This window comes from Hippichthys cyanospilos, chromosome 15 (assembly GCF_059441005.1).
Source record: "Hippichthys cyanospilos isolate Australia breed blue-spotted pipefish chromosome 15, RoL_Hcya_1.0, whole genome shotgun sequence".
Taxonomy (NCBI): Eukaryota; Metazoa; Chordata; class Actinopteri; order Syngnathiformes; family Syngnathidae; genus Hippichthys; species Hippichthys cyanospilos.
This window is the reverse complement of record NC_142383.1, coordinates 11,456,053-11,480,456: the sequence shown is the minus strand read 5'-3', so window position 1 is coordinate 11,480,456 and position 24,404 is coordinate 11,456,053. Positions and strand designations below refer to the sequence as shown.

Here is a 24,404-nt window from a genome sequence, read left to right as displayed (position 1 = left end):
GATGGACCAGCTCACGTTTAGCCTACCACATAAATGCAAAGCACTCAGCTGCGACTGCAGCCGCAGCAAACAATGGTAACGTAGATGCTTATGTAACCATACACTGCATAGCTCTTTGCCAAACTAAACTTTGATTACCCTGACAGGATGGATGGTGTTTTGTGTCATCTTTTAAATTATTTGGCAACTGGCAAAAGAAAATAGCATCATTCCTCCTGATGGTTGAAAACAAAGGCCAGCTACTTGGGATTTGTCTCAAATACAGCAGTAGGTAAATGGTTGCATCTGCTTTTGTTAAAGAAAATACCCTATTTCTCCGCCATATTAAGGGAGTCCAGTTGTAACCGCATATGTACTTCAAAACGGACCAATTTTTTCCACATATCTGTGTTTGAATAACATTAATTTGAATGCGAAATAAGTCATATCATGTCATTTACAGGGCTTAAAATGATTATTTAGACCTCTGATTCGATATAGTATGTATCCGTTTTAGAGCATACACACAACGTTGAAAAATACACTTTCGTCAAGCACCATCTTATTGCCTCTTTGTTGTCAACAACGAGGCTGCGTGGATAAATTATCCGGCTGACTTTGACACATTATTAAAAGGAAAAGATATCTGATAATCGTGTTTTTGTAGAATTCACCCAAATTGAAGTAAAAACAAAAAAAGGGAGGGGGGGGGGGCGACTTTTAAGCGAGTTGGACTTGTACTCAAAAAATGACGGTAAACGATAACACAAGGTTATCTAAATAAAAAAATTGAAAAATGCAATTTGTGGAGTTTTCTCCAAGATTTTCAAGAGAGATAATGAGACTCACTGAATCCATTAATTACAAGTCCTAATTCATTAATCCCCCTTGGCAGCATTACAAAAACTGAACTTTCCAGGTGGTTCATTCATTCAAAAGAAATAAATTTCTACTGTTTAATGAGAAGGATGGAGTATAAACATAGAAATCTATCTATAAACTTATCACACTGTCTGGTTTTGGCTGTCAGGGATTGTGTTGGCTGCCAAATGCTTATCTGTCATGTTTTAACAGTCTACATTACGTAGGAAATTTATACAACTTTTATGATGGAGAGATTTTGTACTCTGGAATGTATTATTCTAATTAGAACTGAACTTAATGGGAAGTCCAAGCGCAAGCGGCGTCACGGAATAGATCGCGGTCATCTTTGTGGTACCACAAAGATGGTTGGAGGTAGGACTTATCTTGGGCACTGAGAGTCAGTAAAGATATTAATATTAGTACAAACTTGAATCAGAATCCTGTAAAAAAGATTCCTATTTTAGTGATTTAGATATATGAGTCTCATACATCAAAAGACTCCTCTGTAGTTGAAGTCAAAGCAGGCATGGCAGGTTTATTTATATACTGTAGGTGCAATCTAATCAAAGTGATTTACAGTGCCAAAGGACTGTAGTAGAAATTAAACAATAGTCAATTATACAACGTAAGCCCGAACATGTCATTTTGAAGGCTGAATATCCATATTCATGGGAATGGATCATACCAGTCAGTCAACCAGCTTGGATATCCTCATCATACATCTCTGGATCTTGAGGTCAAAATAGAGTCTTTTATACAATAACATTTCCTTTGAAAGCTCTATTTTCCGTTAGAATTAGTTGAGCACAGATTTTGTATTTTCATTTTCATTATTCATTGTTGCTGCCCGCAATGTTTGCGGATAGTGCACATGAAAGGTTAAACAAGACACTCGAGATCTGTTTACATGCCGGCAAAGAAGTCACCCATACAAGTCGCTGTCGCTGATAAGATTTCCTTCTTTTGTGGATCCCGACATTCCTCTCAAGACGCTTGTCGGAAAGGAATGCGGGGTTTTATCTTCACTCAAGTACTGTACAAGGTGGATGAAATATATCTTACAAAGTTTGTAAGTGAGCAGCTAATTAGATCAACAACAGCGCTATTGTATATCTTGCATGTTCATATCAATGTGTTTCTTGTATCTGCTTGTTGGGCTTTGCTAACAGATCTCAGATAATGAAAACAGACCAATTTTTCGCATCTACAAGAACAACAAACAAGGTAGGAGTTGTTTTGTCAATACGGGAGCTGATAGTCATCTCTGGTTTCAATGTTTTTCAATCTTTAATGGGCTGCATTTACTTTAAAAAGCCCATAATTAAGGTTCAGACACAAACATGTTTTTTGATGTCTAGCCACTAATGAAAGTCATACCGCCAGCATTTGGTCTTATTCACATTTGAAAAATGCAACTACTGTGGCATCAATTTATAATAGAATTGTGAGTTCTCAAACCCGCTGCGAGAGGCGGTGAATTGGTCGAAGATTAAATATTGCCCAGGCGTGACTTGGGGCGGTTTAATAAAAACGGGATTATTTGGAAGAGTTGATTTAATTGCATCTATTTTTAACGGCGGAGTAACACAATTGTTCTATGTTTGGAAGACATCTTAACAAAGGAGCCATGGGCATTGTCATGAAATATTATGGGAAAGAGCTGTCAATTACTGGGTCTTTCCCAATTACAGAGAGGGTGTGGGGAGTAACTTCTCTGGGAGGTCCCCTCACATCAGTCCTGAGATAGCCTTTGACCCAGTGACAGCTCTGAAACTCACATCACTGAGAGGATTAGCCCATCGACTGGGGTGCCTCGGCTCAATGGGGGTCAGACCAAAAGCCCCCTCCCACTCACACTCTCATGCTTTCTCAACCCTCTAATGTTCTCCTCCATCATCTATTGGCCCTTACAATGATTTAACCCCAAATAGTCCAACCTTCAACCTTATGTGTCTCTTCTTCAGTTGACATGTCCTGATTTCGCACCATAATTTATCCTTTTTGCGTTGACCTTCCAGCCTTAGGCCATTCCAAACAAAATCCAGGCGAAAAAAATCCAATTGCTTCTTCTGCTCTGTTTGACCCAGCTCAGGTAAAGGCCACTGGTCTGACAGTGGAGATCAATCATAGCAGACCCACCAAGAAGGATGAAGCTTTTGTGAAAAGCACGCAGCTGAACGCTTTCTTTTTTCTGAAACCGCTCACTGACGCCACCGTACGCCAGGGATGATGTTTTTAGAACTCCCGTTCTAAATAAACAAGTAAGCATGTGTTTTCTTTGTTGCAATCACGCTACAAAACCCCTCTGACCAGCGACAACATTCCATATGCACTCAGGAAGGTAAACAGTCCACCAGTGCCACCGACCTCGACCGCGGGAATGCAACCGCAGCTCATGAAATACACCGCAGCTTTTAAACTACCTACAGTACGTCAATAATCACTGACGTTCGCCAAAAGCCTCCCTGCAAATAAAATCAATCTTACTTTGTACAAACTTTGGAAGACCTCTTGCTGTCCAAAACCAGGAAGTCATTGTGAGGCTGCTTCATGCAACTCAAGTATCATCGCTCCATCTCACGTAAAAGGTATACTCACCCTTTCGAATCTTATCAGGCGATTTTCCTTCTCATGTGAACCGCGCTGACGGCACGATAGCAAGATGGCACAACACACTTCAGTGCCACGTATAGCACAAATCTTTGACGACTCAGCACATTCCGCAGGAGCAAAGCACTAAACTCTCACCACAGTGTGCACATAATACTTTCAACAAGCCATCTGTTTGCCCTTGCTTCACGGAACAGGGGAAAAAACAAATGTGGGCAACGATTGACCTGCGACTTTGGAAATACATGTCCGACCACAGGTTTGAACCTCCAAGAGAAGCGGTGGCTTACTCATTTTGCTCAGGGGTGCTGAAAAGGAAATCTGACTTTGCAAGACCGTGTTTGTGAGCCTAGTTTGCTCACACAAACATACACTCACTCTCACATATAAAAATCCCTAATTACACTTCCGCTTTAAAGCAAGCATTTAAGAAAACACTATACTGGTTTTCCTGGAATATTCCTTCTGAATACACAAGGAATGTATTAATAATAGTAAATAAACTGGTGTTGTAGTTTAAACCACAACAACTGAGACCAAGATATGATCGAGACTAATGTATCGATGCAGAGACAAGACCAAGAATTTTGGAGGTGGAGACTGAGCAATTCCCGAGACCATGAACAAAAAACAATATTTAAAACCACAAAAATAAGAACTAAACCTCCAGTAACTATTTTTCATTTAGATTCGGAAATATGTTGTTTCACTTTTTAAAATAACGGAATTGTTCTGACAAGCCATGATGGATGTCATTTTACAAAGAATATTTTGAAGGAAATGCCAACAATGAAGCTTAAAATTAACATGTTCTCAAATGCATCATTGTGTTGATTGGTCTCAAGCTGACATAAATGCAGAGTCTGTCCAGTCCAAAGCTGAAAAAATGGCCTTTGAATCTGAGACGAGAACGAGATCCTTAAGGTGTGATCTGAAGACCGAACTTTAGAACTACAACCTTAAAGCTTGGCGCATAAGGCGCCATGAGTACTCGCCAACGGTGCTTGGTATTTCGCCATCGCCGTCTCATCTGCCGGGCGATAATAAGAGGGTGGATGATGCCGTGCCATCGGCACCGGGATCAAATGATTTGATCATTTTAGTGCTCAGTGTGCAGGGGATGCGAGGCACAGGTGCTCTAAATACCCAAATTGAGTGGCTTTGTGTGAGTACACATGGGAGGCTTTCCTGGTATAGAAATGACTTGATCTTTGGAACGATTACACCTGCTTTAACAATATCATGTCCCCAGAACAAAGAGACAACCACAAACATCACAAGCTGATGAAAGAGATCACTTTTAGCCCCTGTCAACTCTGAGGTCGCTATCTTGAACGTCACATGACCCCAAACGTGATCGATACAAATCTCAGCACTTTGAGGTGCCCTCAGTGATGAGGCGACGCCGCTTCGAGTGCGAGGAACACTGGCAACTGCGATGCCGCAACACCATAGGCGCCTCATGTGCACCAGGCTTAATAGGCACCTGTGTCCAGAATTTTTTTCAGGTATTAGACCATTAGACATGATTTTTTTGAGGTTTCATTCCACAAATTTCTCAAGCAAGCGTCACAAACAAGAAGAGCGGTCGACTCGGAAGTAATTTACCTACCAGATCACTCACCTGTCAATATATCGTCGTGAGGGTTCATCGAACAGGAGCCCATGTGGTGCGTGGGTGAAGGGTGGCTGGCGCAGCAGACGGTAGCGCAAGGGTTGGCAGTCCTTGCACAGGGAGCAGTCCGGTTTGGATGCCAAGAGCGTGGCGTCGATCTCCAAGTGCTGCTCCATGGTGAAGAACTGCACCCCGTAGACTTCTTCCTCAACGTCCAGCTTCAGGGTGAGGGCGGTGTCGCAGAAGACGTTGCTAGGCCCTAGCGAGATGTTATTGCCGCTGACGGTGAGCAGCAGGATGTTGTGGATAGCCGGCAGCGCTGTTTCTTCAGGGCTGAAGAACGTGACCCAGACGGTCAGTGAGTCCGGCACCAGTGGGTGGGGGAACTCCAGCTGGAGCATGCAGCCCTGGAGGGGGCACTCGGACAGGCCGACGATGCCTTGCTCGTTCCCCGCGTTGGGGCTCCAGGTGCGCACGCTTGGTTCACAGGCCTGCTCAACATCAGGAGGGCCTGCAGGATAATTTTGAACATAAAATAAATAACTAAATAAACCATTGGCAATGTTGAGGTTTAGTGATTGGCTGCTTCAGGGTCAGGAGAGACAGGGGAAACATCTCATAGGTCATAGAATTGCAAGTCAAAAATGTAGTCACAATGTCAAAATATGTATGTCAGTATGTATGGTGCCAACACAACATTGATCATCATGACAAACACCATGATTCTTCGGTGAATCATGCTGATCACAATTATCATATTTTCTATATCAAGGGGCTAAATGCCTCTAAAATCCAGAAAATTCGTACCCGTTTAAGACTTAAGAAAAGAAAAATGTGCGCCTAATGAAGGCTGTTTTTTTTAAGGCTTAAACAGGTATCTGTTAAGATACTCAAACCAATCGAGAACGCGTTTCAGCTCTTTAATACCATCGCATCGTCAAGATGGAGGAAATAATGAAAAATTTCACTTGTCAATCAGTGCAGATAAACTACAGGCTTCAAAAAAGCCTACTAGAACAGCTGAAATGTATTTTGCGTTAACTCGCCATGACATTCTCCTGCATGAGCGTCACGCTTCGGGTCTGATTTACGAGGGCCAACAGATCAAGAATGTGCATCACTGAGGCTTTTTTTTTTTTTTTTTGGTGCACCTCTTGCAACATGAAGGTGGCGGTGAAAGCGAGACCTCAATGTGAGTTCCTGCGAGTCCGGCGAGGTGAGTACCTTGCGAGAGGGGGGCCAGACGTAAGGGGCTTTCGGTTCAGCAAAGTCATTACAACCCCGAACAGTCACACTCGCTCCATATTTGGAGTCGGCACACAGCTAACTCGCATTATCCCAAGTGACGTACGCTAACATTCATCAAGCACTTTGAGAAGCCAGTGAGCGGCAGACACTATGTTCTCCTCCAATTTCCTTTAGTGCACTTCCAAGCTGGCGAGCGACGTAGCCATTTGCTAACCTCATTTCTGGGCACCGTGCAAAATTCCACTGTTTAATCAAGTGAACACTGAATATGCTTTCCAAGCCACATTATCTCAACACATTTATTATTGTACTGTAACTGCGTGTGTGGCCAGAGTAGAGGTAAATGAAAAAAAAATGTGGAAAAAAAAAGACAAAAGTGAGACTGGTAGAGAAGTATTTGCTGAAATACTCCGATAGCTTCAGTTCAGAGTGTTCTTCTCCTGCAAGGTTGGTTTTTGTTTTGTTTGCAAGGAGCAAATAAGCTGTTAAGATGCCCTGCTCTTGCTTTGCTGTGCAAATCATAATGCATATGTGGTCAATTTTGCAAAATCAACTAGCCTCAAGTCAATAGTACTATAGTAAATACCATCCATGAGCTAATTATTTTTTTATTTATTTGTTTATTTATTTTTTTGGTGCCACCCAAGAGTTAACTCGATTACAGGCGACAATATCAAAAACATAAACTGAGGACTGGCCGAGATTATGTTAGTATTAAATTGTTCTCTACATCATCGTATTGGTCTTTTATTTTGTTACGTTACCTCATTCTGTATTTTTAACCAACGCATCTCTATTTTTAATCTTGCTGTGTTATTTATGCTCTTAGAAAGGCACATTATTATTATTTGTCTATTAGGACTGAGTTAAAGCATATTTTAATATAAAATCACTGTGCATACAAAGTAAATAAAAACCTGAGTATTTTTATTTTAGCTATATAATTTATTTATTTTTACTAATCCTACTATTTGACATGGCCTTTCACAGTATATTTCTGATACTGTATTAACAACAACATATACTATATGTTCAGTATGGTGTCCTTGAATTCTCAGTAAAATGTCTACCCGGGTTTAAACCCGCAACTCCAGAACAATGGGACAGTTGGGACCTATTGTGCCACCTATTCTTCTTATTATTATTATTAGTAGTAGTAGTATTATCCATCAATTTTCTCATATTTTCTCATATCCACAGAACGGTCGCAAGCTTGCTGGTGCCTATCCCAGCTGGCTTCGGGCACTAGGCCGAGGACACCCTGAACTGGTTGCCAGCACACAGAGGCCAACAAGCATTCACGCACCCAATCTTACCTAGTACACCTGCCATGCATGTTTTTGGAGTGTGTGAGGAAGCCAGAGTACCCAGAGAAGACTCACCCAGGCTTGGGGAGAACATGCAAACTCCACAGAGGAAGAATGGAGCGAGGTGGATTTGAACTCGGCTCCCTTAACTGTGAGGTGGACGTGCTAACCACTATTCCACCGAGCTACCTCTATTATTATTATTATTATTATTATAATGGTGCTTGTTTAAATCTAAACTCTTTTAATAATGTAATGGAATAAGATAACACTGTATATCAGGAGAAAATGCTGAATTAACTGAGGAATAAATTCTCATATCATAATATAATAAATAGTATTATTATAATAATGATGACTAATTATAATAATTATGACTCAATTGCTTTTCCTCATACTGTAAATTTCTTCAAAGCACTCTTATTTCAAGACTCCTTTTGCTGTAATTTATGACAACAAAAAAGTGGGTGAGCCAGCAACCTGTCACCTACGGGTAGATGCTGGGATCTATCTGCCCCTCATCCACAGAGGCGGGCGGGTGAACTGTGGGACATGTCCAGGCATGCACACGTTCTGCTTTCTAGGAAGTGGCTCCCATGGTGAATGACTCACTGTCACACACTGTTACACACTCCCAAGGCAGACAAGATAATCCCACCGCACACACACACGCACGCACGCACACCCGACGCTCTCACAAGTGTGAACACTTGATGGAGGAAAAAGACACAGACTAAACAGCTGGGGAATCAGTGGCACATCGTGTTGCAATTGGAGTATTCAGAGGCTAATCTGTCAGAACTGGTAGATTTCCAGATGACGACCATAAATTGTGTTTAAAATTGTGGAAGCCTGTAATTGTGTTTGTTTGTTAGTTTCAATGCTGCATCCTGGCTCACAGACCGTGATGTAATGCAATACGAATAGCTGGACAGGAACGGTTACATTGCTATTCAAACGGTAAGAAAGGCCACATACAGTGGGAGAAATTATTATAAAATACGTGCATCTACTACACTTATTACGCAGCAGGTTACTTTTTTGCTTTGTGGAGTAAGACACTATTGTATTAAATGGATACTTATGAATTACTAAGTTAAAATGAATGCATATATAAATGCATGCATCCATACATACAGTATACTTACAGACGTATGCATATACAAACATATACACATATATTGTAAACTTGTTGTAAAGGTCAATTTTAGAAAGTGTTTTTTTTTTTCAAATAACTTTGTTAACTTGGTCCTTTGTACTTCCTGTGGCAGCTGAACTCTACTAACTTAGTAACCAAACTTAGAAGAGAGTCGCCAAACACAATGACACGGATGACTTTTGGAAGTTGTTCATGAGAAAAAGTAAAAAAAAAAAAAAAAAATATATATATATATATATATATATATATATATATATATATATATATATATATATATATATATATATTGCGAAATTAAATATGTTAAAAGCTTTGTAGAAAGTGGTTGTTGAAAAATGAGAGTGATTGTGATTAATTGTTGAATTTAGCAATTTGTTTAAAAAAAACTGTTTATAGGTTAAAATAACAGCATCTTTTGGTTTTGAAAAATATGGTACCACAGGGGTGAGGATTTCCACCCCAAAATGAAGTCAGTTGCCACAGGCCTGACTGAAAGTGGCATCATTATTATTATTGTTGTTTTTATAATTTGTATTCCCTCGCAGAATAGTCTCTGGATTCAGTATAAGAGCCTATGCTAAAAATCTTACCAGATCTTGATAAAAATTCCCAGTTGGTCATGGAAAAGACTCTCAAAGTCATTGCTGAAAAGACACGCATTGTCTACCATTTGGAAGTCTACCTTTCGGAAGATTACCATTTCAAAAGGTTATTGTTAGCTTGATTTGGTCATTACCTGGGATCCTAGAGAATCTGACCCATTGCAACCCAATTCAAACGATAGATTGCAAAGAATTTTTAGTTTATGTCATTGCACGTGGTCAGCAAAATTTGATGACCCCACCGCCTACCCCAAAGAGATTATTGAGCACCCCGACTGGCACAAATCTAAAGACGAAATTACTCACGGTCGATTTCAAGCTTTACTCGGTTACACCCAGAAATAAAGATTTTACACCGTGCACGTAGGCACGTATACATACAGGATGTTACACCACATTCACCCACATGCATGCACACTGCTGTTTCCAATCAAGCCGGGATCCTTTCCCCGTGAATGATGCTGACCACACACATCTCGTTTAGATATTTTAGTTGCTTTCCACTACACGCAATCTCTCTTCGGAACTCGGGTCCACGTGTGCCTCTCTTTGTTGGCTTTTTTCCCCGGCAGGGCATCGAGTCGTAAACATTTATGAGAGTGGCTCCGGCCCTCGATGACCACGAGGCGCGATGCGTATGCATGAACGCTTAACTCATAAATGCATGCGCACATGCAAACGCAACACGGCGTCGTTTATCTCCTGATATGAGCCTCGCCGTATAGTTTACATGCAAATGCATCAGTTTCCAGTCATGAGCGGGCGCATTAGGAGAACATCTACTACTGCAGAGACTTCATTCACCCGAAACGGCAGCCGGGAGTCCACCGAGACGCCGACCCGGGCAGAGTTAAAAGGAAATGGGGAGCTGACACAAACAGGGAGGCTTTCCAAGAAATAAAATTGAGTACAGTTTACACACAGAGCATGTTGGACAAGCCCAGACTTGCCTCTGGTACACACATTATGAGGGTGTTAAGGCATGGTTCAGTGACTTCAAATAATCTATACAGTAGATCACCCGCACGCACGCACGCACGCCAACTCAAGCAGACTAACACCGCACAGTCCGAGATAAAGGCGACACATTAAATTTGGCCGTTTGGCAACGTGCCTGAAAGGAGCGTGCGCGTACACTTGATATTATATGTGGAGGAGGGAAAGCTCTGAAGTAGTCATTAAAAAGGTGTAATAACGCGTGAGTAATAGGTCTCGGTTGGACAAGCGTTCCAGCTTGTATAATATAAACATGAAAAAGATCGTAATCACTACTGCCATTAATAGAAATATTCCTTATACAAACACACAGTTGCACACGTTGATTGCATTGATTTTTTTTTTATTAAGTTTTTTTTTTTTTTTTTAACTCATTCATTACCAGCCCAGTAAAAATTGATCTTTGATGCCTCTAGCTGTGAATGGCAGTCAATGAGTTCATGTGCAGGATCATGAACACAGTATATATATATATATATATATATATATATATATATATATATATATATATATATATATATATATATATATATATATATATATATATATATATATATAGTTTCATTATCATTGAAATGCTTCAAAGTGATCAAAGTATTAACCCAGATAAAATGATGATAACATTTTTCTTATCATTATGATTTTTGATGAAAATGAGTTCTGGTGTTGATACAACTGAAAATTCCATGTGTAAGAAAATTATGAAAACCCCATATAATTATTTTTAACAATTATTTATTACTAAAATTTTGAATTGATTTTATTTTATTTGATCAAGATTGCAAATAAGGTTGTACAAACACTTTTTTTTTGACAGAGTTATCTGTTTTTGAGGAACTGCTGATACTGATACATCAGCAATATATTGAAGTGAGGCAAAAAAGAGCAGAAGATGTTCACCATGTAGTGCATATGGTATGTACCTTCAGCCTCGAGTGGAGACCAGTGTCCAGAGGGGGGGCACGGTCGGGGCGAAGAGGAGTTGGATGCGTACTGCAGTAGAACTCTCCCCTCAGTGCATTTATCACACACTGATCCCAATTCTCTAGGAAACACAACAGACAGGCACAGCAAACAACTTAGATACAAGCCACAGGTGTTGCGATATTGCCTCAATTTTTTTTTTTTTCCTCCAGATAAATACCTTGCCCTAAATAGGCGTATCTTTTTATACTTTAGTGTTTCAGAGCACCCTCTGAAAATACAAATTTAACAGCTGACCTTGTTGAACATGTTGTTAAAAGAATGCCCTGCACAATATTACGCAATACTGTATATAGCATCATAATTTAATGTATTTTTAAATCGTCGATTTCCCTATTACCCTGCACTCAGAGTATTTTAAATAATAAATGCATAAAAAAAACATCTCACCCCAAATCATTACCGCTCCTTTCACCATCAAAAAAGTTAGTAACTGTTTAAATTAAATGACCTCACATCAAAATTGCAATATATATTTTTACTTTGTGATAATAATCCAAGAATACATTTGCGTAAACAACATCCTTTCCCTACTAAACAGCCTCTCCACAAATATAAATCTCAATTACACCCCATGTATTGTAACAGTAATGATATGCAAACCATCCCCAATACACATTACACAATTAAGTATTGATCTAATTTGAACTCCGTTACTAACCAATTTAGCAGCCCCTATCAGGGCATTTAATCAGTATCACTTCAAGAAGTCTTCAGTGTGCTTGTCCCATGATGTTGCGTGCATCCATATTCAGATAGGCCGTACATGTATGAGGTAAGTCATTCTTTGCTAACCATTTTCACACCTACCTTTACCCTAATATTTAAAAATAAATAGATAAATCTGTAAATAAATACCTTGGATTGAATGTCTGGCCTATGTAAAGATGTCATTGGGATTGAATTAGAATTAGAGTTAGAAAGGGTAAATATGCTACCAAAGATCACTTAAGACTTCCAAGCCATCCATTGTCATTGATAGGCAACCTATTCAAGTCATTTCACCTGTCATAAAAGTGTCCGGAAATCGGAGGGAACCATTCTAAAGTGATGGAGTTGTGATGCTGCTCCACCACCTGAGGTGGCATCGGCACCGGGGGAGGTTTGGAGGCAGGTTGCCACGTCTGGTAGACCAGGTCCAGGTAGCAGTGCATCCGAGCCACTTGATTTAGGGTGAAGGAGTCGGTACAGGAGTCGTCTGTGGGCAAAGCAAGGCGGTCATTGGCAGAAAAATTGGAAGAAGGAAAGATTTTCGACTAATTTGAAAATATGTTTCCAAACTGCTACGTAAGTCAATATTAACTCATTTGAATCATCAAAACGCTTTTTGAAAAACATATACTCATTTCCCCACCTGCATAACTCATGTAGTTGTTGAAGGGCGTATGAGTGAAATGCGGAGAGCCACATGTTTCGTTTCCCGGCTCGGGATCGTGGCAGCCTTTATACTTGGGCGTAGGGTTGGTGTCGGCGCACAGATCTCCGGTCTCCATGGAAGGCTCCGTCTCCAAACAAGGGTCGTTGCAGGACTCAATCTCAGAAATCCCTCGAAAGACGTGGTAGAGGCCCAAACTGTGACCGACCTCGTGAACCATGGTGTCAGTGTGACCGAAGGTACCGTAGAAAGATGGGTTCAGCACAATTCCGCCTGGGGAAGGGGAAAAATACAGCACATACAATTAAGTCTATTAAAAAAAAAGAGAAATCATTTTAGAACTTAAATCATTGAGTATTTTTTCCAAATAGGGACTGTAAAAATCAGCAAATGGCATAGCATAATGTTGAAAGTGAACACACCCTCTTCTAAAGGCGCGCCAATCACTTTCAAACGCATTTAAATGTCGTAAACTTTTGAAATGATTTATCTTGGTCTTTATGAGAAAAACTTGACATTTGGACAGGGGTGTGCAGACCTTTACACACTCTTACTGCATAATGCTAACAATCAATGTGAAGAGCCATGTAATGCATTATTCACGGTCCAAATGCGCTTTCTCACAGTTTGAGCTGTGATCATGACAATTGCTTGATGCTTGAGGCTTGAACTCTAATTGCAACAAATCAACAGTCGGGGCTCCCTGATACAGGATACGTGGGATATTTGCATTTCTGTGCGCAGTTTGCGTGTCATCTTACCTAAATGTGTGAGGGCTTCTTTGTCCCATGGCCAAGTGGCAACCCCAGCTAGATCTTCATCAGAGGAGTTGGCAAAGAAAACGTTCAGATGAGTAGAGCCGTCCAAGTGCAGGATCTCTTTGAACTCTTTCACATCCAAATAGGCTCTGGGAAATTGCAGATCGCATGGAAAGGAAGTTGTTACTTATGAATCATGTTTTGTACAAAGGAACAAACAGAAAAAGTAATGAATATAACCATGAAATTGTGAATAACTTAACAGGGTGAAGGTTGTGATATGAAAAGTAATTGTTATTTTCAGACGATGGATTCAATGTCATTTTCCAATATTTCATCCTAACTTACAAGAACAAAATGGATACTAGAAGAGTACATTTGTAAGGGAAGAAAAACAACAGTTTCCCTAGAACAAATGCACAAGATAAAACCTGAAGATGTTGCAAGGGTAAATTTGAAATATTGCTGTCCTGCAATGTACTTTAATGTGAATAAAGTCATGATATTAGAAGAAAAAAACTGAACGGGATTCTTAATATTGAAAGAAAAAATATTGTAATACTGTGTTTTCAGATTATAAGGCAAAAATAAAAAAATCAACAGTGCATTTAATAATTGGGTCCGCCTTATGCATGGATGTCAACTTGAAGTTTAAGAACCTTTGTGTCCTTTGCTTTCCTTTAATGTGCAAGAACAACCTGGTTTGCCTTATACAGGTAAACTTCACGAAATAGACCCCACCTCACAATCTGGGATACCATGTACTGTAGTCCAAAACATTTTGAACATAAAATCGACTAAATGTCCCAATGGTCTTATTGTATAAGACTGAATTAAAAACAATTTGATTCTGTTATGATTAGGAGATATCGGGTGGAGACCTGGCCTTATTGCAAGGTATTTATAAATGGCGGTGGTGCGGTTGTCACGATCAGGCATACGTCTGACAGATGCCCATTAAGAAGCAATTTCTGGAAGTATTATCTAGAAATAAAAACAACAAAACTAATATTAAATTGCAATCATTTGTAATCTTAAAGGAAATATTGGGAGAAATCTGTGCAATGAGGTGATGAAGTGTTTTCAGAGAAAGAGATTAGCTAAGATGTGGGACACAGAGAAAACTAAAGTGAGTTGACAGGAGTACATGGAGATACAATGTAAGGTGAAAGTAGAGGGGGCAAAGGCCAAATAAAGGCTATATGATGACTTGTATGATAGGTTGGACAGTTAAAGGGGAAAGACTGACCTATAAAGGTTGGCAAGGCAGAGAGACCGCAATGAGAAGGACATGCCTGCATGCATATTTACCAGGATCTTAGTGAAAAAATGCCCAAGGAATGTTGGAGAAGAGCATTAGTGCCCATTTTTAAGAACAAGGAAGATGTGCAGAGTTGTGGTAACTACAGGGGAATAAAATTGATGAGCCATAAAATGAAGTTATGGGAAAGAGTAGTCGTAGCTCAACTAAGAGCAGAAGTGAGCATTTGTGAGCAGCAGTATGGTTTCATGCCAAAAAAAGAGCACTACAGATGGCGCATTTGCTTTGAGGTTGATGATACTCAAGTACAGAGGTTAGAGGGTGCTGCATTGTGTCTTTGTAGCCCTTGAAAAAGCTCGTGTCATTGTACCCAGGGAGCAACTGTAGCATTGTATAAGAAGGTATGGAATCGCAAGGAGGTATGTTAGAGCAGTACAAGGACAGTAAAACAGTGGTGTGGTGTGCCGTAGGTGTGACAGAAGAGTTCAAGGTGGAGGTGGGACTGCATCAGGGATCAGCTCTAAGCCCCTTCTTGTTCATTATGGAGATGGACTGACTGACAGATGGGGATCGACAAGAATCTCCATGGAGTATGATTTTTTGCAGATGACTGTGATCTGTTGTGAGAGTAGGGAAAAGGTGGAGGAGAAGCTAGAGAGGTGGAGGTTGAACCCAGAAAAGAGAGGAATGAAAGTTAGCCAACGCAAGATGGCGCATATGTATGTGATTGATAGGGGCCCAAGTGAAGAGTGTGGATTCAGGGAGAAGAGAAAAAGAAGGACTTTGAGTATTTAGGGTCAACAGTCCAGAGAAATGGAGGTTGTGGAAAGGTGATGAAGAAGTGTGTGCAGGCTGGCTGGAACGGGTGGAGAAATCTGTCAGGTGTGATGTGTGGGAGAGGAGTTGAAGGCAGCAGAGATGAAGATGCTGAGGTCCTCTTGGGAGTGACCAGATGGATAGGGTCAGGAATGATTAATCAGAAGGACAGCACTTGTTAGAGGTTTTGGAAATAAAGTTAGGGAGGCCAGAATCAAATGGTTCAGGCATGTCCTGAGGAGATATGATGAATACACAGGCAGAACAATGCTGAGTTTTTGAATTGCAAGAGGAAGACTGAAAAGAAGGTTTATAGATGTAGGGAAAGAGGACATGAAGGTAGTTGGTGTGAGAGAAAAGGATGTAGGAGACAAGCTTATATCAAGGCAATGCAAAGGGAATTTTCAGTACTTGGTATCGATAACTACTTAGGAGTTGAGTACTGGTTTGGTTCTCCAAAAAAACGTTATCAAACACTTGTGATTGTAATACGAAAAAGTCATTTTTAAATGAAGTAAAAACACGTTTTTGGCAGCCTCAATACTCGTTACTTTCCAACGAACACATGTTCACTTGGATAAGAGCAATGGATTGTGTAAATGTAGTCTTATTTATTGAAGTCCTAGGTGGAGACCATGACCAGCAAATTATTTGCACAAACGCACAAATGAACGGCGTTACGAAAACAAATTTATAGAGTACGGCAATGCCGTTTCAATTTGAAAACGCCCTAATCATTTGTCATCCTAGCTATTGCACCCTTGTGTAATGAAGAGGAAATTGGACGGTGTTGAGGCTGTTGTCTAGGAAGTGCAAGAGGCCAATAAACAGTAACCCCAAATAAGCAAGGGCCTTCATTTCCCTTGTTTGTAGCGGCGCTGATAGCCAAGCCGCAATGCCTTGTGAACATCATGGCGACACATGTTTTATGTTGGGAAGACAACCAGTTCAATAAAACATTTGCTGCTATTATGCTGTTTGATTCCCAAGATCTCTGGAGGCCTTCTTTATTTCAACAAGCCACCAATTAATTGATAGCACCGAGTGAAGTATTGTCTTCCAATGTGTGGCCCTGTGATGGGTTCGAGCGCTAGGGGAAAAAACGGGACTGATAACTGAAATCCTTCAGCACCACTTTGAGTTGTCGCCGCAGTGTAACTGTCATTGTGTTTTATGAACAAATTAAAGCCTGGCCTCTAGCCCTGGCAGGCGGTGTTAAGCTCTTGCATCTGCTATAGTTTGTTTTTACTTTTTCTCCAAAACTACACAAAAAAAAAAACAAACAAACAGGCAAAACATGATCACAGATGACACCCAATTTTAATATGATGACCTAGATTGTATGAACGAGTTTGCAACTTCTGTGTTCTTGGATCATAAGATGAAATACTAAAACAATGTGGTTAAAAAAAATACATTAAAAAAAAAACGGCTGTGTTCAGCTGGGAAACAAAAGTACTTCCAACTAAACAGTTCCGACCCTCTGGTCAAATGTTGACTAAGTGGTGAAAAATATGCACCGTAATCTCTCACTGGAACAAATAAACTGCACGCCTATGACTAGTTTTTCTGTATGGCTAGCTGTGCTTGTCCATTTACACATTAAAGTCTGTGGTTAAGTGTTGGAAAAAAAAATGTATAATTTATATATATATATATATATATATATATATATATATATATATATATATATATATATATATATATATATATATATATATATATATATATATATATATATATATATAAAACATATTTGATGTAGTTATGTATGCCTTGATTGAATAATTCTAATAACTAAATTTCAATGGTGCTACACCAGCTTTTTTGTTTTTTTTCTTTTTTGGATTTGACATGAACGGACCAAGTGCTTCATTACATTCACTTAGTGCTGTATGTACTATTAATTTATATTTCATTCTTTTACACCACGATATGCCGTGTATCATTTATTCCGTTCAGGGCTCTAAAAGACTTAGCCAGCCATCTCAGCATGCTTTTTAGTGAATAATTCCACGTCTTAAAAAAATTACTCAAAAAGAGGCGAATGTCTGCATAAGATATTAAAATCTAAATGTAAAACCAAGCTGACTGGCAGCGTATGTTCAATGTCACCTCGAGGAAGCAATTTAAAAGTGGCTAACAGCGGTGTTTGGCAGCGTTTTAGAGGAAATACACCCGTGAGAAAATTGTCCCTCCTGGCAATACGGCAAAGGTTTGAACCCAGAGACATTTAAAAGATAATGTCTCCGTGAAGTTTGATGGATAAATCTCACTGCACCACAAGGAAGAAAGACACAATGGATTACGCAGGGTACTTTTTCCGTATATGTAAAGGATGCATACAATATAAAAACATTATACATTTATTATTACATTTTTATTATAAATATTATATTATAATGGTGATAATAAAAGTGAAATGTCATTTTCCAGATTGCTTGTATACAAATAGTTGTATCTGTTAAATTACCAGAGCAAGTAATTTTTTTTTTTGTGATCTGTATACTTGCATAAATGACAGAGCAAGCTGCCCTAATTTTTTTACTTGCCGTATTTTTGGACGATAAGGTATACTGGATTATAAGACGAAAGTTTAAATGAACAGGCCCATATTTGAAAATTTCCATATACACTATAGGATAAACTGGGTTAAAATGTGCACGTCTCAATGTACAGGAATATATTTGGGAAATTTACCAAGTAATAAGTTGCATTTCTTGAGGAAAGTTACACTGCCAATTTTCAAGAAAATGAAAGGATTTTAAACCGTTATGTTGTGGGTCAAATCGACCCATTGCAAAGTTAAAGTAATTGTTGAACTGAGTTTTTCAGTACAGGACTTATGTAGAATCAAAATAGCAGTTAAAAAGTACCATTTGTATACATTTTGGTGAATGCACTTTTATCAAAATACTTCCTTAATAAATAAGCAAAAAAAAAAAAAAAAAGCACAAGATATTTTAGTTACCAGGATTACACACAAAAATATTTCTGAAACTATAGGAGAGTGACTCAAGAGAAAGTCAAAGCGACCCAGGATTTTATTACTATTCCAGATAAATAAAGGTAACATATTGGTATAAATTAGGTATTGGCTTTACTTTGTTATTGTATTTCCACATACAAAAACATGAGTTTTTCAAACTTTTGCATTATTAAACACACCTCTGACCCAGAGACATTATTGCTCTCCCTGACAAATGAACCTAAAACACTGGTTGTTGTTGTCTGATCCACAGCCCCGTGTGTGATTCACCGTTGGGTACAAAAGAGATGGATGTGTGCAGCAGTTCATTTTCATGAAAGATGTTAAAAATCTGATTTGACAAAATAAGCGCAAGTATGTATTATATCTCTTTAAAGACGTCCCTATTGGTGGAAGCGTTTGATGGACAGATGCGAGGACAAATTCGACTTAATCTAGTTGATTTACTAAACACCCACGGTCATTAGCGCGTTAGACACACATTTGGCGTTTTGTACAAAGACAAGAATGATTTAACGGTCCTCGGAGCGCATTCATTTCTGCGTAACGAAGGCACCCATATGCTCTAGATTTCCGACTATTGTCTGATACTTTTGCGAGGAAAAGACGCTTTGATCGGCTGCCACTTTGCCGAGCCTGTGGAAGTGTTTGTAGCGCACAAAGAGTTTGGGCCGTTCACTCCGCCTTTGTGCCCGTCCATTCACGTCTTCTTCTAAGCTCCTTGCCAATGACCCTTACCCAGCTTTACTCCGACCCTGTCGCTCTCCTGCTCAGAACCCCCCGTCACATGAGGAGGGATGGAAGGGTGGCTGTGAAAGATTGGTGCGAGATCCGGGGATTCGTGTGGCTGCTCAAACCGCTGCGTACAAAGCTTTTAAACGAGAGATTATGACTCCATCCATTTACACCCATGTATAATTCATATAAAGCCGTAAATTTGCCTCATATACATTCAGCGGAGTAAGCCTGGGGCCAGCGAAGGAGCAAACTGCTGTGACACTGGTGACCAATAGAACTTTCATATTCCGAGAAGGTTAACACCACAGCTCCTAAAACCCATCATTCTCCCCCGCCTTTATTACCGGATCGGCTCGCTTGTTCTCAATCTTTCTGCTTACAAATGCACTCTTTTCTTAATGACCGAGAGCGAAATTAGAAATGGGAATGATGACAATAATAACCAGAAGGGTTTAAAGGGACAAAGGGGTCGTCAAAAGCTCCCCCAAATCTCTGAAGTGGTCGCTCTTAACTGGGCACTGGAGTGAACGCTCTCAAAACTTTGGCAACATATTCATTGCAGCCTTCCGTGCCTTAATGACCACCATTTAGCCGGAGCATAAAGCGGTCAATTCCCCCGTCTAGCATATTTTCAAAAAAGATATAATCTGACAATCCATTATCCCATCCGAGTAGGTTAATGGCCTCAAATGCAGGAGGCCTTTTCCCGAAGAGCCACCCCCTCAGGGAAAGCACAGGTGAAATCTCCACAACAGGTGTTTTTATAAGTGCGCTACAGCTTTAAACTGGAAGTGCAAAGTCCTGGTATTTACGAACAAGCACTCCATTATGTTTTATGGGACGGGGCTTAATGGTTTAGACGACCAACTGTAAAACACCCAAGTCAAGGGCCCAGGAGATTAGCTTCCTCCACTGAGCTAAATACAGCGGGGAGAGGGAGTGGAGCAGAGAAAGGGTGGTCCATCCATCAATCTGCCACGCTGAGAGGTATTGACTCATGAGGAGGAGAGACAGAGGCCAAGGGAAAACGGATGACCTATTAGCCTCTGACAACGCTGGGCCAGAACTTCATTTCCCAAAATGAAAAGGTTTATGCGCCTGTTTTTCATTGGTTTAGGAATGACGTGCGGGTGCTTGGATTTTAAGACTTCTAAATATCTAAGCATATGAAGCTTCAAGTAAATCCAGTATTGGATATTTTATTGGTGATTTATTGGCTGTAAACCAAGAAACGTACTTCTTACGCCAGCAGCTAACTGATTTCCCCCTAATGCGACCGATTCAACAGGTAAAAATCCAGACAGGAATATTTGGCATGTTGGGGAAAAAAAATCACGCGATAACATCAGATAATAATACAGAATATATTATCAAGATGTGTAAAAAAACGAATGCTGAGAAAACAGTACAAGGATATTTAGCAAGATTTGTCTGCAGGAGTTGGACAAGGAGGCAATGTTTGCCGTTGCCATTGTCCTATGTTAACTTATAAACAAGTAGCAATGTAGAAGCAATGACAGCCACAGTAATTGCCCCTCTGCAACAAAATGTGCCTTGCTCACGCAGGATCCCATAGGCAGATGCTGAAGAACTCAAAATATCTGTCGAGCATACCACGCATATCCCATAATCAAAAAAACTAAGCAAACAGTCCCTTGAGCAAGATTATTCTGAATGAGAATCTCGCTCGTTTTTCCTACTTTCTGGTATGCGTCAAACCCCACGCCCATATGTCAAATACCAGGGGGATTTGGACAGTGGAAGCCAGTTGTTGACGTCTAAATCAAGCAGATTCTCCTCCGCTTGATGAATGGGCTTTGAACGATGACTAAGCTGGAAGGGATGTGAAGCCCACCTGCTTTTACTCTCCCAGTGTTGTTAATTAAATGTCATTATTTTGCTATTTAGCAGTCATTTCAAACAAAGGGATAGTGGCGGACTGACATCGCTTCCAGCTTCAGCCGTGATTGAAACCAGCGACCTTCATTGCTCTTTTCACACCATCATGAAGCTCAAAATGATGATTTACTGCTTTTGCTAATGATGACAACCCCCTGCCTTTTCTTCACTCAAGGCTACTGTGCTTGTATGCGCGGAACATTGGAGGACTGGCACAAGACTTTTATATATATATATATATATATATATATATATATATATATATATATATATATATATATATATATGTATATATATATATATATATATATATATATATATATATATATATATATATATATATATATATATATATATATATATTATTCCAAATATCTATGATCTCTGCCAGGTTTTAGACATCATTTAGAAGCCACTATGACATTATAACAAAAAAAGATTTATGAAGGTCTGTGTGTTCTCAAGCATCCACATCGAATAACACAATCCCTATGTTCATGTGCTGTACACCTGGACGACGCCATGAAGAAGAAAAAAAAAAAGAATCCTCACAAGTTTCTTCTCTGTTTTTCATTGGAAAATTCAGCCTCCCGTGTTTGGGGACCCTCACCTGCCTCCCAAGGAAACACGTCTGTGCGGTTTCCTGGGGAGAGCGGCATGTCTAGAATAATTTCCATTGCTACAAGCGAAAGTCATTCTGGTCCCGCTTTCCTGACCTCTATTTGCCTTTACACTGTTTACAATCTCACTCTTTCCGAATCAACTGCCGCCTTCAATCAAGACGGCTTAATTAGGACCACTGGCTACAGGAAACAAAGTAGAAAAAGGTGGGGGAAGAGTTGTTGAAAAATGGATACACACATACACACACAAACACACAAAAAAAGTATCCGTCTGGCTTGTGTATTTGCTACCAGGAGAGTCATCCCGTAGTATTTGTTTTGCCTCGCTTTTGTGTGGAACACTGATTGAACCAGGCCAAGGTAAGATTGGACGAGCTGCCCCCAGAGGATTTCCCAGCCCACACAGGCTGAGAGTTGAGTTACAACTCAGCCGCAAACCAAATGGTCAGGAAGCAGAAGGACTAGATTTCGCATCCCATCTTGCGGGGCGGGCACACCGAAAGATTTGTCTTTTGATTAATCGGGGGATGAGAGGTGTGGATTTGGTCTACTGAAATGATTTCATCATGACTTGTAGGAAATCAATCAAGGAATGCCGTGGCGATACGCTATACTTGAAGAAGGACTACGAAAGAGATAGGCGGTGGTCTTACTTGTGTGGAGAGGAGCGGTTGAAGCACGTCTTGGTCACATCCGTTATATCGGGGTTGCAACAGTCACCGAGGTCATAGTAGAAATTTTCCCAGTTACATTCCGGGTCACACACACCGTTGCCCTGCTTGCTCTCAGGGCAGCGGCTCCGGTGGCCCGAAACACAGTCTCCCGCATCGAACCCGGTGAGCGGATGGTTGCATTCTGGGTCGCACGCATCGTCGCCCACTTTGCTGATGTCGCAGTTAGCCAGGATCAACCTGTTTCGAAGGGACGAGTTGGTTATGTTGTGAATGCTGAGCTCCCAGGTAATGTTGTAGGGACTGAAGGCGTCATTGAGCCGCTGATGTTGCAAGTTGATTTGGTGGTCCGACACGGTCGGCTTGGTCTGCGTATCGTCCCAGATATTTATCACGCGGTAACGTACTTTCTTCGGGCGTCGGAAGCTGGAAAGCTGGTTGTAGTTTTTGATGACCTCCACGTTATCACAGACAGTCTGGCCACAAGCGGGCGGCTCTAGTGTGGTATCTAATATTCCTTCAGAATTTCCGCCACCGCCCTGAAAACCCATCCGCCCACCTCCCCTCTGTTCTGGCTGAGGGAAGCTACCGTCTTTCACAGTTAGCCACTTCCTGCCAGGGTGCTCAAAAGTTTCTCGTATGACCAGCTGAGGTAGATCTTGAGGATCCTCGTTGCCGTGCATGTCCCTGATAATCTGCCTTTGCCCTCGAGCATACCTCCACAGAGCCACCCTCTCCACCGACCCCCGGTAGTTATGATTGAGTGCGTTCCCCCCGATCATCAGCACTTTGCATTTTTTGGTCAGGTGACTGAAGACGTCACCCGATTGCTCGCGACTCACGCCAACCTGGGCGCCGTTGACAAAGAGCTTCATGTAGATGCCGTCGTAGGTGACGGCGAGATGTGCCCATTGATTTGGTACGTAGCGTGCATTGGAGTGGATGGTGGTGGCCTTGTGAGCACGATCCGTCTTGAGGGAGAAGAAGAAGCGAGGGTCTCGGTTGCCATGTTCACTGACCGACTGGATGCCGACCAACCAGCCTCTGTCGCTGGAGGCGTAGAAGCATTTGTCGTAAAGGCCTGGGAAGACAATAGAAGAAAAGCCTGTTAATACGCGCGTCCGCTTAATAATCATCAGTAGATTTTAAATCCATATGTTTTTGCAGTCAGTGGCCACCTCATCTTGTTGAGGGTCACAGCGAGTTCGAGCCCGCATCAAGTGAGTTCTGGCAAAAAAGGCAGACTAAACTTCAGACACACTAGTCACTCACACGACACTTGTAGACAAACTTTCACACCCAACATTTACAAAACCGCTGAATGGGAATTGGACCCACATTGCCTGCATGGAAATCGAGTGAGAGAATGATTTTACACCATCACTGAGGTATTTCTAGCTCTTTATCCCCAAATGGTACAAGGATTCTTGGTAACTTGGTCTCTTGAAGTGAAAAACTGATCTCCAGCAAGGAGTTATATCAGGTCGTCTTTACGGAAGAATCCAGTATCCTCTTGTTTTATGTAGGAGTCGAGTAAATCCCGAGAGTTAAAAAAAAACATAGAAACTCAGGTGGAGAAAACTAACAGCAGCTGGTCTGGACTGACATGCTCAAACTTCAAATATTTGGCTGCAACACAATGGAGTCTGTTAGCCGGAGGGAGTAAGCGTGGTACAAATATGTCTCTGCAGGGAAACGTGAAGCATGGCAGGGATTCCATGCAGATTTGGGGGGAGGGGGTGCATTTGTCCAAATAGAGCTGTGGATTTGGTCAGATATTGTGGTCTTGTCTTATCCGTCACGCAAGGCTCTCCGCAGAGTTAACATGTGATCACCCACCATAACATTAGGTACACCGATACATAGAGAACGTTACGCTCCATAAAACTCAACTCAATCCTATATATTTC

The 24,404-nt window shown here is 40.8% G+C and overlaps 1 protein-coding gene across 1 annotated transcript in view; it reads right to left on the bottom strand.

Moving 5' to 3' along the window:
- Positions 1 to 24,404, bottom strand: part of pappaa (pregnancy-associated plasma protein A, pappalysin 1a) — an 89,247-nt gene that overhangs the window by 56,011 nt on the left and 8,832 nt on the right. The window contains exons 2-7 of the mRNA XM_088435264.1: positions 22,477 to 23,575; positions 13,501 to 13,646; positions 12,719 to 13,012; positions 12,370 to 12,562; positions 11,304 to 11,425; positions 5,078 to 5,579 (exon numbers count right to left, since the gene is read on the bottom strand). Of these exons, the coding sequence (XP_088291390.1) occupies positions 5,078 to 5,579; positions 11,304 to 11,425; positions 12,370 to 12,562; positions 12,719 to 13,012; positions 13,501 to 13,646; positions 22,477 to 23,575 (2,356 nt within the window). The remainder of the gene's footprint in view (positions 1 to 5,077; positions 5,580 to 11,303; positions 11,426 to 12,369; positions 12,563 to 12,718; positions 13,013 to 13,500; positions 13,647 to 22,476; positions 23,576 to 24,404) is intronic.